We start from the raw sequence: 12,886 nt of genomic DNA, 5'->3' as shown, positions 1-12,886 counted from the left end.
TTCACTGGAGGACACTTCCCCCCTCTTTTTCTTTTTTGGTCTAATATTGTAGGGGAGGTTTAATCCTTTTTTTTTATTTTTTTTTTAATTTTTTTTGTCAACTTAGCAGTCTATTTTGTTATTGCAACATTTGTCATTTGCCAAAAGGCTGTGAAATAGTCAGGTTTTTTAAGAATGTGTTGTTCTATTAGCTAAATCAATTCCTTTTGACACTGTTTGTCTCCATTTGTGGGCATGGCTCCAGCAAGGTCAGTAATTAGCTCCCAGGATAACGCTCCAGGGCCCTGCTGTGGGAATTTTACTCAGGAGGATGTAAGATTGTTGACCACAGCCTCACACAACCCCTCTACCCCCAAGAATTTCCTTTAGATAAATATTATTAATGATTCAGTGCTGCATATGGAGATAGACTTGACCAGTGACAACATTTTGATATCTCTTCTGTTTTCATTACCCTGAATGAAGAATGCATTCAGATGAAAGAATTTCAAACTATTCAGTCATAAAGTATTCTTAATTTTATTTCTTTCACTAAAATAAACATCAAAAATCTTCCTTGGCTTTTACCTAAAAATGACTGTTCCTATGAATCATTAAGAAAGCCTCTTACTCAGGATATTATCTTTACTGTATTAAAAAGGGGGAGTTGAGGAGAATCTTTGCTACGAACCCACCTGCTGCTGCTGAAGAGGGCACTCTTGGCTTTCTTTTACAATTCCCCTAATTATTTTCCTCATTCTTACCCTCTGCCTGGCCCCACTGCACAGCATTAGCAGGCCCATTTGTAAAGTAGTAGTAACACAAAGTGAAACAATGCCATAACTGTCATCCAAATTGTTCTGTACAGGGTAGTGGAAGTGTTCAGTAATAAATGATATAAAAAGGTCTTTTATTGACAAGCTGCCATGTGCTGTTTGCATTAGAGAATATGAGAAGATGATGGCTGCTGCCCCTAGGTCCCAGTGGCATTCAACTCAGTGAGATAGCAGAAAATGCTTCAGTTTGCTTAAAGCATTGATAACACCTCTAAATAATTAACTGAGGACTTCCTGTCTTCAATTACTTAATGCTTTTTTTAACATCTTGAGAGGATTATAAGCAATTTATGGATTTCACATGATGAGCACATTCACCGCTATTCCCACAAAGCATTTGTGGGATCATGTTTCCAAAGCTTTGATGTAATTAAAAATAAGCAGCAAGACAATGGTGCAGTGGCAAGGTGCTCGCCTTCTCGTCTGTTATTTGCGAGACCCTAGATTCAAAGTCTCAAGAAATACTAATGCTACAGCTTCATTAATGTTCAACTGTTGCTCAGGGAAAAGCAGACAATTTTGGAAAAAAAAAAAAAAAAAAAAAAAAAGGAAGATGGGAAAATCGAAACATAGATCCACAGGGAATACGACAAACAGTTCAAACATTATATGAAGTAAATTTGATTCTTTTATTGTATTCTTTTAATTTAGAAAGCAATAACTATCCACATTGCTAAATCACTGTCATGAATTCCACATTATTACCCAAGGAAGCTCCTGTAGAAAAAAGCAAAAGATTTGATTATGCCTGTCAGGAGGAATGATCACTTATTTCACTCCTGGCTTACCACGGCAGCATTGGACAACAGGCACACAAAAGGAAAAAAGATCCTCGTTTCTCAGGAATAAATTTCATTTCCTCTCACTTCCAAATGGTAAGAAAACCAGTATTGTTTGCATTAAAATGAAGATATGACTGCCTTGTGGAAGCAGAAGTATTTTTCAGTGGGTTCGATAAATCATGCCTTGTTGGTAGGTTGGTACTATAAACTCACAACAGCAATTCTAAAACATGTACCACCACCTGGCATACTCTAGCTAATATCTCATGTCCAGGAGCACTGAATATGGAGACAGGAGTAATACACTGTTGATGAATTTCACACTTGAGCATGACATTGTCAAAGAGGAACAGCAATCTCACTCTTCTGTGAGTGACTACAGCAGAGACAAACTCTTTTAAAGCACCAAGGGATCCACTCTGACTCAGGACTCAGGCTTTGAGGGGTGGTTGAGAATGCCAGATATGCTCTAGAGGATTTATGTGCCCTAAGTCAACTTCTATTCTTTGGCTGGCTGTCATATGGTACGTATAACACACGAATCTTGAAATTTCCTATTAGTGTGGAAGAAAAAAAAAAGGAAAAAATAATGCATTTGTGAGATACAAAAACTTGATGAGCAACCTGAGGTCAAAGAGTGAAAAAAAGATATCCCATAATGTTTATGTTTATGGCCTATGTCCAACAGAAATATTTCTAAGAATAACTTTGCTTCAGTGTAACATGCAAAAATAACTTAAAATTGAATATGTAAAAATAATACATTTGAGGTCTGAGTCAAACCTTCCCCCAAAATCCCTTAACTAAAGCTTCTTTCAACAAGTATTGAGAAAATGGCTATAAGCAATATATAAGATTATAAACAGAATTCAGGATCTTTCCTGTTCTGTCTTCCTTTCCTTTTTATTATTTCAGGCATAAAATACTGGATCCTTCTCACTCCCACATCGCTACACATTCACAACTGCATTACTGCACATCAGTGATGTTAAAAGAGAGATTTGAATCTGTATGAAGGGACGGCAAGCCTACATATCTGAGCCCTTGAGCACACCATAAGGATCGCATCTTCAATTGAGCTGGATAGATTTATTTTAAAATTTTGAAATGAAATCTATTAATATTTTAACAAACAGCAGCTAGAAATGAAAGAAATTGAAAAATAAAATTAAGATGTGTATAGTCATGATGAAGCATTCCAAACTGTGCACAGTACTGGGGATTTAAAAGTTACTGACAAGTGGCTTTTTTAATATATTAATACAGTCTTATATCTTAAGGACAGGACATTAGCCTGTCAAAGAGCTCTGCCTCCTTACCTGATACTGTGTGTTGCATTCTGCCTGCAGCATCAGTGTATATAAGTCCTTTCCCTACTTGACTGATCTGGTACTCTCTGATGATACCATTTGGTTTCTTGGGTGCAATCCAGCTTAAATGTAATGCTGTTGAGTTCAGAGCACTGACGTCTGGTGGCTGAACACTCTCTGGGACTCCCTGGACAGTGACTGCAACTACCTGAAGACATATGAATTAAACAGCAATTTAATGTAATAGTACACTAGATACCATGATCAATGAGAATGTCACTTTTGTTTTAAAATGTTGTTTGGGCTGGCATATCATTACCAAGGGTCTGGAGAACTAGTTACTTTTTTCCTCCTTTTTCACAATGAAATCTGACCTTGAATACATTACATAAGTCTATGTCTACAATTTATCACAACAGGTTCACTACGTTTTAGCTGCAATGTATGGCACAGGGTGAAACAACAGAAACTGTATTGCTTGAAAACTCTTGATAACTCTCTTCCATATGGTTTGTCAGTGTCTCTGCATTTTAACTGCCTGATTTCATATATTTTAAGCACCAGTAAACATGGGGCTAAGCCTCCATATATCCCATGCAATCTGAACTCTATTGTAGTTATTTGCAACTCCATACTTTTTTAAGGAAGCTAAAGAGTTTGAAAGATAGAATAACTTTGCACTTGTTAAGTTCTTTCTATAAAAAAAGGAAAAAGTTAATTTTCTATTGACACATCTCCACCATCACCTACAGAAGAGGCATCTCCAAATTATACCGGTTTAATAAGTGAGTCAGACCGTTTTCTCTTTGAGAATCACTTTTCTTTTTCTGTTATTACCACCATAAAGTATTTATATTATGCTGTAAATACAAAATGTGCCCTCTATAATATATTGTCTTAGTGCATTTGGTGGAATCAGTCCCTACTTGCAGACTTCAGTGTTTGCAACAGTAAACTCCTTAATTATAGGCTAGTGAAATAAGCAGGATTTATTATCTTGGGTTGATGGTTGCAGCAACTGTGCCTACATAGCTTCCAAACCACAGCTCTGGGTGCAGGCAGAGGACTATGCACCTATCTCCATCCATCTACATTAGTGTTTCTTATTTTATACTTCTGGCTGAGATTTTCATGAATATGAAAACATTTAAACACCTGCAAAAAAATAAACTTTTAAATCTCACGTATATTATAATTACAAAGCAGAGTCATTATTCCCCACCTCTGCCCCACAGACCTTACACTTGTAGTCCTAGAAATTAATTTTCATAGAGACAAGGATAATATTGTGGAAAACAGGCTACTTAAGAAGTAATTTTTGCAAATTATGAATAAAGCAGCTACTTGACAGAATAAGAACTAGAGCTGGTTAAATAGCAATGTTGGTGAAAGGCATCCATGATTCAAAGTGATACAAAAGGAAATGAAGCAGTGACAAAGGGAGGTAAGGGATTGTTTGCTTAAAACTGAAGCCAAGGCAGGTTGTGCACAAAGGGACAGTAAAGCCTGAAGCAGGAGTGGTCATGGAAAGCCAGCAAAGGGTAATATAGTGAAAGGAGGTTCTTCCACTAGAGCGGAAAAGTAAGGAGGTTGTTGAACAAATTGATAGGCTATAACTAAAGCAGATGAACTAAGAACTACCAATGAAGAAGAGGCTATAGACCTCCTAGTGAGAAGCAAAAATTTAATTTCCAGGCTTAGACAAAGTGCATTTTAATATTCCTTACTCTATTCTGTCATGTACAGCTTTCTCTTTAACAAACATCAGTTCCTACAGTGCAATTTCAGCTTTGCCAAGACTGAGATACTGCTTTCTTCCTCTGTTTGCTTGTATCAACCTTGGGTTCCAAATAATCATCTGTCAGTAGTTGAATCCAAATAAGATTATTGATGCTTTTTACTTACTCAATAATCAGCGTGTCTTCGAATTACACCTTTCCAAAAGCATTTTTATGTTACCACACTGGCTAATAAAATTCTGGCCCCAGTTCCATAAAGACCAATTCACTAACCTTGCTGCTGTCTGTGCAACCAGCAACAGTGCAGGCTCGCAGCTGGTATGAATATTCTTGATATGGCTGGATACCACTTGTGTCTGTGAAGCTCATTTCTGTTCCTCGAAAATACTCAATTCCATTTCGGAGAATGATATAGTGAATAATGAGACCTATTGCAGAAAGAAAGTTTTCCCTTTGGTTAGCTGAGTAATCCTGTGTGATGGTAGAATAACCTACTCTGCATACAGAAAACATTAGATGAAATAACTAACCACAGTAAGAGACAATCATTCTGCTTAAACGCCTAATGGCAATTACCAGATACTTTCCTCAGTATCTGTACCAGCATCTCAGTAGATCTCAGTTTTTATTAAGAGAGCTCTTCCAAGTTTCCTCACTGTTTGAAAATAATAGGCAAGATTTCCTGAAAGAAACATGAGTACCACCACCCCTATCCCCAAATCCCCACATACTTTTAAAGATCATTGCCATTTTCTGATCATACTTGCACACTTATTATTACAACTGCTCTCAAAAGAGGACTCTTGGCACTTCATAGAGACATACGGAATTGTCTTCTGTGAAGTTGGACTCTATTCTTATTTGCAATGAAAATGGTATCAACCTAGAGCAAAATCTTTTTGCAGAGTTTGGGAACATGTATATTTCAGTGACAAGGTTTAATATGTTTTGTGATTTTAGAACACTGTCAGTGGAGAAATAGAACATACACTTTTAAAAAAATATATCAGTACCATTTGGTTGAAGTGGTTCCTCCCAGTTTAGAAGTATCATGTCTTCCCGATTATCTACTTTGGCCCATTTTGGTGGACTTACACCCTGTGGCACATCTTGTTTAGTGACAGCTCTGCTAATTTCACTGACACCTCTTCCATAGCTATTCCAAGAAGCCACTCTGTACTCGTATGTGACAAAAGGTTCGAGGTCCACATCTAGAAAAAGCAAGTTACATATAGATCATCTCAGTCTTATCAAAAGAAAAAATAACTAATTTTTTTTCTGCATTTAAGGACAGATAGAAATGGAAGTTGTTCCTTTAGACAGGGCCATTTTCAGATATAGCAGTACTTCTATCAACTTTTTCTGAAAGCGTGTTTTCACACTTACGTGCTCCCTAAATTTTGCTACTCATTGCATTTCCTTAAAGGTTCTGCCATGATTCACAGATTACTTCTTGAAAGAATTCTACTTCCTACAGTTCATAGAATCATAGAACAGCCTGGGTTGGAAGAGACTTTAAACACCATCTAGTTCCACTCCCTCTACCATGGGTAGGGATACTTTCCACTAGACCAAGTTGCTCCAAACCCCATCCAACCTGGCCTTTAACACTCCCAGGGATGAGGCACCCACAGCTTCTCTGGGGAACCTCTTCCAGTGTCTCACCACCCCCATAGTAAAGAATTTCTTCCTAATATCTCATCTAAACCTACTCTCTTTCAGTTTAAAGTCATTCACCCTTGTCCCATCGCTATCTGCCCTTGCAATAAGCCTCGTCAGCTCCCTTTAGGTACTGAACAGTGGTATAAGGTCTCCCTGGAGCTTTCTCTTCTCCAGGATGAACCACCCCAGCTCTCTCAGCCTGTCTTCACAGGAGAGGTGCTCCAGACCTCTGACAATCTTTGTGGCCCTCCTCTGGTCTTGCTCTATAAGATCCATGTCCTTCTTCACATTGCTTCACATTTGATTAGAATACCTGGTAGCACTCAGAACATCTTTTTCTCCAGAGCAAATTAAATATACCAGCAAATCACCGACCTGGTATGCCAGTTTTCCTTACCTGTAAATGAATACTGTGTTGGACTTCCTGTGTAGACAGTCTCCTCTTCAGCTGGACACACACCTGCTTCTACTTCTGTTTCTTTAGCACTCTGTGAACCTTTTATCCATGCACAGATATTCTTCCTAGGATCAAAATCACACTTTCCACAATGTGCTGTTGCCTCCATAGATGAAGGGCAAAGGATATTAGCCTTGCATTCTTCTTTTACCTAAGGAATACACATGCAAATTTAAACATATTTCTCATATCTTCCTTTCTTTACAAATGCTTCCATTAGTATTTCCCTATCTTTATAAAACAAAAAATTAGGCCACCACCTGGAGTATATTTCTAGCATGTGGAAGACCCTTTCAGCCTTTGGCCTGTCTACTGCCTTTGATCATTAATGCTTTTATAATCCTTTCTAAAAGAAAGAGATTTTTTTTTTTTTTAGGATCCTTAGATGAAAGCATCAGAAATTTTAACTACTGGAAGCACAAATGGCTAGATTTGTTGAAGACAGAAGAGTCTAGAATCTATGAGAAGAGGATTTTATCCAAGAATTTGAACATTCTGTTCCTGCAAAGGCCAATATTCTGTGGCAAGTCAGTAGCAAATTCCCAGCCCCTCATGCAGCTTGCCAAGTACACAAGAGGGCTCTGTGCAAGTCCTTGGCAGCTTTCAAGGCTGAGAACTCTATCCATGGGCTCTATAAATCATGTCCTCTACCACATCACTCCTAAACAGAAGTTTTGTTGCAATAAGAGGATCTCTGCAAACATTGATGAAGATATAAGATTTAACCCATAAAGAACAATTCACAGAAACAGAAATATAACTGAACATCCAAAACTTTCCATTGAAATCCATGAAATAATATTTTTGCCAAACCATACGTTAGAGAGCAATAATTCTCATAAAATATAGCTTGTTGCAGAAAGAAATGTATTGCCATATTTGTAACAAATACTTCTGCCCTATAGGCTATAAACTTCAGAAGGAAAACCAAACAAATTATATCTAATGCTTCCTTAATTCACCTATTGAAATTAGGCTCTTAGCTAATTATGAACCAGCTAATTTAATTTCCCAAACCTGGCACTTTCACAAAAATTACGTTGTGATAGATATCAGTATAGGATGTAGGATATAGATGGATCGGATTCCCATATAAAGTAGCCCCAGAATGTCTCAGACTATCAGTCCTTTTAATGTTAGTAAATCTATACATATCAGAAAGCCAGCAGTATCTCTTTTCTACTGCGGGTAAGTGAAATACAAAGCACTTCCTTTGTTTATACATTATACCTAAGGCAGGGATCTAGTGTGTTATCTACCAGAATTCATTAACTTATTCTCAGCCATTTTTTCCCTTGCATGAAGTACTAATACAATGCATTGAGGAACTGTAGCTGACTCATCACAACGCTTGGATTTTCTCTAGGAGAAAATTATCCAGTCTGAAAATGAAATGACATGAAAACCTTGACATGAAAAGGAGAAGATGTACGAAATATTTCTATATTAACTTAGCAGATGAACAAAAAGGATACAGGAACACCTGCATATGGCGGGATGGGGTCTATTTCACTTTACTGGCAAATTTCACAATATCTTTCTGATCTCCATATTGTAGAATTCACAATATTCAACCCTCTTTTTTTTCTCTCTCACCCACTTTCTTTCTCTCTTATTATAAATATAAAAACAATTTTATAAAAAGAATATACATATATATCCAAAAAATGTTCCCATCCTTTGAAATGTTTATTTTCTTAAACAAAAATTGTAATAACAGTTGACAAAATTTTTACAGTTTACGCATAACACCAAGACGCTAATTCTTGATGATTTCTGTTGTAGTTGCAAGACTTTGCAGCTTTGAAATTTTGGCAAAATTGTCTCTAGAGGCTGATGCCTCTAGTCACTAGGCATTCTTAGAAAAGATCAAATTAGCCTTTATAGTTTTTAGTTTACTCTGACATTAAAACAGAATGAAAATAAACAATATAATTCATTAGGCGTGAAAGGACCTATACTAGTACTGCTGAAATTTATGTCAAAATTGCCACTGGCTTTCTGTAGGATCAGGATGAAGTTCATCAAGAAGATGTCAATTGCTTTATTTTTATTTATTTTTTTTAGGGGGTTGGGAGTCATGTCCTACTGCTTGCCCAAATTGAAATGTTATAGCATTTTATACTTCAGAACTGGACAGTTCAATTTTTATTTCCACTTAAGGAACACCATCAAAAACAGTGGTCACAGAATGGAAACTGGTTATGCATGTCAGTCTTGTTAGTATGCCAGCTTTTAGCCACTGTACTAATCTGAAGTGCTGGGCAACACTTCACAGAGGCAGCTAATCATTATTAATTCCTTTAGAATTCATTGCAATAACATCAATCATGGTGAACTCATTCGGTATTAATATGGATGTAATGTGAAAATGAATAATGCACACAAGAGTTTTTTATATTCCTATTTTAGAAAAATAGTTATGAACAGTGTATTTCTCTTTCCATCATCAAATCAGAGCTACCGAGAGATTTTCTATCAATTACCTTCATCATCATTCCAGCTGAAATCTTGTCAGAGCAAACATATTTCAAAGGATTATATCCAACTCCATTACAGCATTCTTCGCTCTTTGGAATAAGTTCAGTCTCACAGCATTTTACTGGCACTTGGTCATTCTTTCTAACATGTGCTAGGGACTCACCACTGGAACCTGAGCAGCATATGGTATCTGACTTATTCACGTATTCCTGCCCACAACAGAACATCCCTGAAATGAACAAACAAAAAAATATATCTGAATAGGAAAGGTAGGTAAATAAATAGATAGACAGATAAGAAAGGAGAAAGCTCAGAACGCAACAGATCTTGGCATAAAAACCACCAGCAGCTGGAATTATGCAGATTTAGCTAAAGTGAGATTAAATTCAAACGTGAGGTGACTGAAGTAAGCATCCTGACTTCCAGAACTGCTGAAAACAATCAAGAATTAGAGAACTAAACAGGGTCCCCTACAATCAACGTTCACGCCTGCTGAACTTTTTTAAGAACTTTGCTATGAAATACCATACCAAGGTACTACGCACAGCAGGTTGGAGACAGACTGCTGATGAAAATTTTCTGTAGAATGTAAAAACTGAGAAAGCTTCTATCCAGGTCTCATTCCCCTCCCGCCCCCTAGACAGACTTTCAACAGTGCATCTTAACATTCCAGAATTTATCATATATTTTATGTTTTAAATTCGGGGTTCATATTAGATACATCCAACTGAATGGGTCACTTGCCAAATACCCACAGTGAAGCTTCAGTCATCTAATACAGAGAACTACTTTTTAAGAACTTAATATCTAAATATAATTTGCATTTCTAGAGTGAAATTGATAAGATGCCAAAATTAATTCCACTGTCTTTCTTCTGGTTTTAATCATTTTCTTTCTAAATTAAAAGCTCATCATAACCAGTATAATTTTCCATATATTCACATGAATTATTCTGCAACTGAAAAATACCAGTGTTGAACCTCATACCATCAAAAGAAAGGGGTAAATTTTAACTATGAACCAAATGCTACAAACTCCTATATAACTGGCAATGAAATAAATATTACTACTAATTGAACTAGAAAGCTACCACACAAAAAATAAGGTTGTGATATACTCTTATATCTACAAAGTAGTTTGCATTTGACATAATTTCTGTCATATGGAGGCATTTAAAACATGTGCAAAAGTGGTCACTTTTTTCACTGCCATTTATTGCAGCAAATCTATCTTAGGAAGTCATACTTAATGAAAATTAATCTTTAAAGGTATGATCCTCCTAAAGCATTCAGAGCATTTAATTCCAATCACTGGAATAACTGAAAATGGTGACATTACTTGCATACTTTACCTTTTTTCAGGGCTGGTTCTATTCACAGCAATGAAACTGTGATCACCAGCTTTCTAAGAGATAAACACTTCCTCTTGTTCACACCCTTTTTCCAAATTGTCCTAGGATTTTACCAATTTTAAGCAGAGAATTAATGCAGAAAATGACTCAATTCAATACTAATAAACGACTCAGACAGCCCCAAGGGACTTTTGACAGGCAAACTAAAATTTTGATAATGAACTGTTTTTCTATTGAAACAAACACGGCTGTATTCTTTCACTGCGAACCTCATCTTTGTTTAACTGAATTAAATTTTTCAGCCAAGATTTCACTCACATAACAAGAAGTGACTCCCTTTCTAGTTTCTTTGGTAAACCATTACTTCTTTAATTATTATCAACCTTGTTCCAGTGTGATAAATTGCTAATTACTTAATACCCTAATCAGCGTTCATTCTTTGCACAGATAAACTGTGACAGCGCCATTAATTTAAATAGTAATTTCACTTAATGGCCAGAACGGCACACCAGATTTTTATGCAGCATTTTCTGAAGACTGCATCCATCACTGCAATATTCTGACATAAAGATGTCTGACGTGCACTAACTCACTTAGGGAGAGCAGATGTTGCAGAGCAGAGTTTGGTAGTAATTCCCAGAGTGCATCACTTCAGCATGAATGAGCTGCAAAGGCAGAGGTAGACAATCTTCTGAAACTGCATTGCATAGCCTCTGACCTTTCCTTAATTTATCACATGTAGCACTTGACTCCTGAACCTTGACACCTCAAATGTACAATTTTAAATATGCTCCAAGAAAAACAAAATAGGACCATGTAATATTGATGGATTGATTTGCCTTCTAAAAATCGCTTTATTCAATTGCTTAAGGATCCAGAAATTCCTATAAACCCTTGCTGAATTCAGCAAAATACCAAAACGCAAACTATTTGTTTGTAAATCAGTTGGAATGTGTGTGTCATATTTTATACATTTATGTTTCATAGGCACGTAGTGCATTACAGCAAAAAGAAAATCCATGGGATGGAAAAGACACTTCCTGCTAACAGTGATTTCTGTCAACAATTATTTCATGTTCATCCCCAGCAACTGAAAAAAATTATAAACATAGCTGAGTGATGAATTACTAATTTAGTAAATCTGCAAAACCAATGCTTTCAAAAGGGAAAAATGGGTATTAAAAGGCTTACCCTTTGCAGCCAGAATAGAGGATCAACAAAATACAGAGCCAATGTACATTGCAAACTACTCCAAAAATCCTTGGCTTACATGTGGGTATTGCAACTATTACAGATCAGGAACCACAATGGCACAAAGTATCATCTTTCATGATTCTGGGATGTCAGTATAGTGGCAATAAAAAAAAAAATAAAAAAAAATTTAAAAAAAAAAAAAAAAAAAAAAAGAGAGAGAGAGAAAATCCAGGAGTGGTTTTAGCTAACATTATCCCTTATAGCCAGAACTTTGGATAATCACACTGCAGCAGGAGGGCTCAGGATGTGCATGTACAATGGCACCACTGCCAGCCTTTGCCAGTAGATGTCTCTATGGTCACCCCACTAAATAAGGCCAACAAGGGGTGAAAAAGAAAACCTAAGAAAATAGAAATTAATAAATAAAAAAAAAAAGAAAAAAGTAATGTGAGATGGACAAAACATCTCTTTTCAGGACAGACTCTGTGAAAAAGGTATACAATACTAAATAAAAAAGTTCTATGATTCAGGCCCTTAAACCAACATTTAGTGCAAACTTGGGTCTAGATTCAGCAGAAACACACTGATTTGGAGCTGGTCATGCAACAAAATAAGGCTGTGCACAAGGTTTGCAGGTTTAGTGATCATGTTTTTCTTCTATGATTATTTTTTTCAAGCTAAAGCTTGAAGTAAAAGCTTTAAATTGTCATTATATTTTTAACTATGGCATACATTTCCAACTAAAAACCAGAGCTTTAGAAGCAATTCAGCTTTTGCATAAAGCTTTCTTTTTTTGCACCCCTGTTAACTGTTTTCCCTTATGGACAATGAGCTCAGCTCTCCAATTACCATATTCTTGCAAAATTCAACTTATCCATTTGCCAATGATAAGTAAATTATGGTTTTATGTAAGAGTATTTTTTCCATTAGAATCATTATAATAATTGGGATAGGGAGCAGGCAGATTTTTGTTCCTGGCTTGTGCATTTTCTTGATGTATTTAGCAAGGCTGAATTACTCCAAGAAATTAGTTAAAAACGTATTGAGCATGATGCATACAATATGATAAGAAACCACAACCTATTCTATGTTTAA

General features: G+C 36.3%; 1 protein-coding gene across 3 annotated transcripts in view; it reads right to left on the bottom strand.

Moving 5' to 3' along the window:
• Window positions 1–12,886, bottom strand: part of USH2A (usherin) — a 378,126-nt gene that overhangs the window by 72,635 nt on the left and 292,605 nt on the right. For all 3 annotated transcript variants that reach the window (XR_005562590.1, XM_039378797.1, XM_039378798.1), the window contains exons 51-55: window positions 9,252–9,475; window positions 6,706–6,916; window positions 5,660–5,857; window positions 4,920–5,074; window positions 2,917–3,115 (exon numbers count right to left, since the gene is read on the bottom strand). Coding sequence is in view for 2 of the 3 variants with exons in the window: in XM_039378797.1 (XP_039234731.1) it covers window positions 2,917–3,115; window positions 4,920–5,074; window positions 5,660–5,857; window positions 6,706–6,916; window positions 9,252–9,475 (987 nt within the window). In the remaining variant the exon portion in view is untranslated. The remainder of the gene's footprint in view (window positions 1–2,916; window positions 3,116–4,919; window positions 5,075–5,659; window positions 5,858–6,705; window positions 6,917–9,251; window positions 9,476–12,886) is intronic.

This window comes from Pipra filicauda, unplaced genomic scaffold (genome assembly GCF_003945595.2).
Source record: "Pipra filicauda isolate LSUMZ 115617 unplaced genomic scaffold, ASM394559v2 scaffold147_size4022426_pilon, whole genome shotgun sequence".
In the NCBI taxonomy this organism is placed as follows: Eukaryota; Metazoa; Chordata; class Aves; order Passeriformes; family Pipridae; genus Pipra; species Pipra filicauda.
This window is presented reverse-complemented; position numbering and strand designations above follow the sequence as displayed.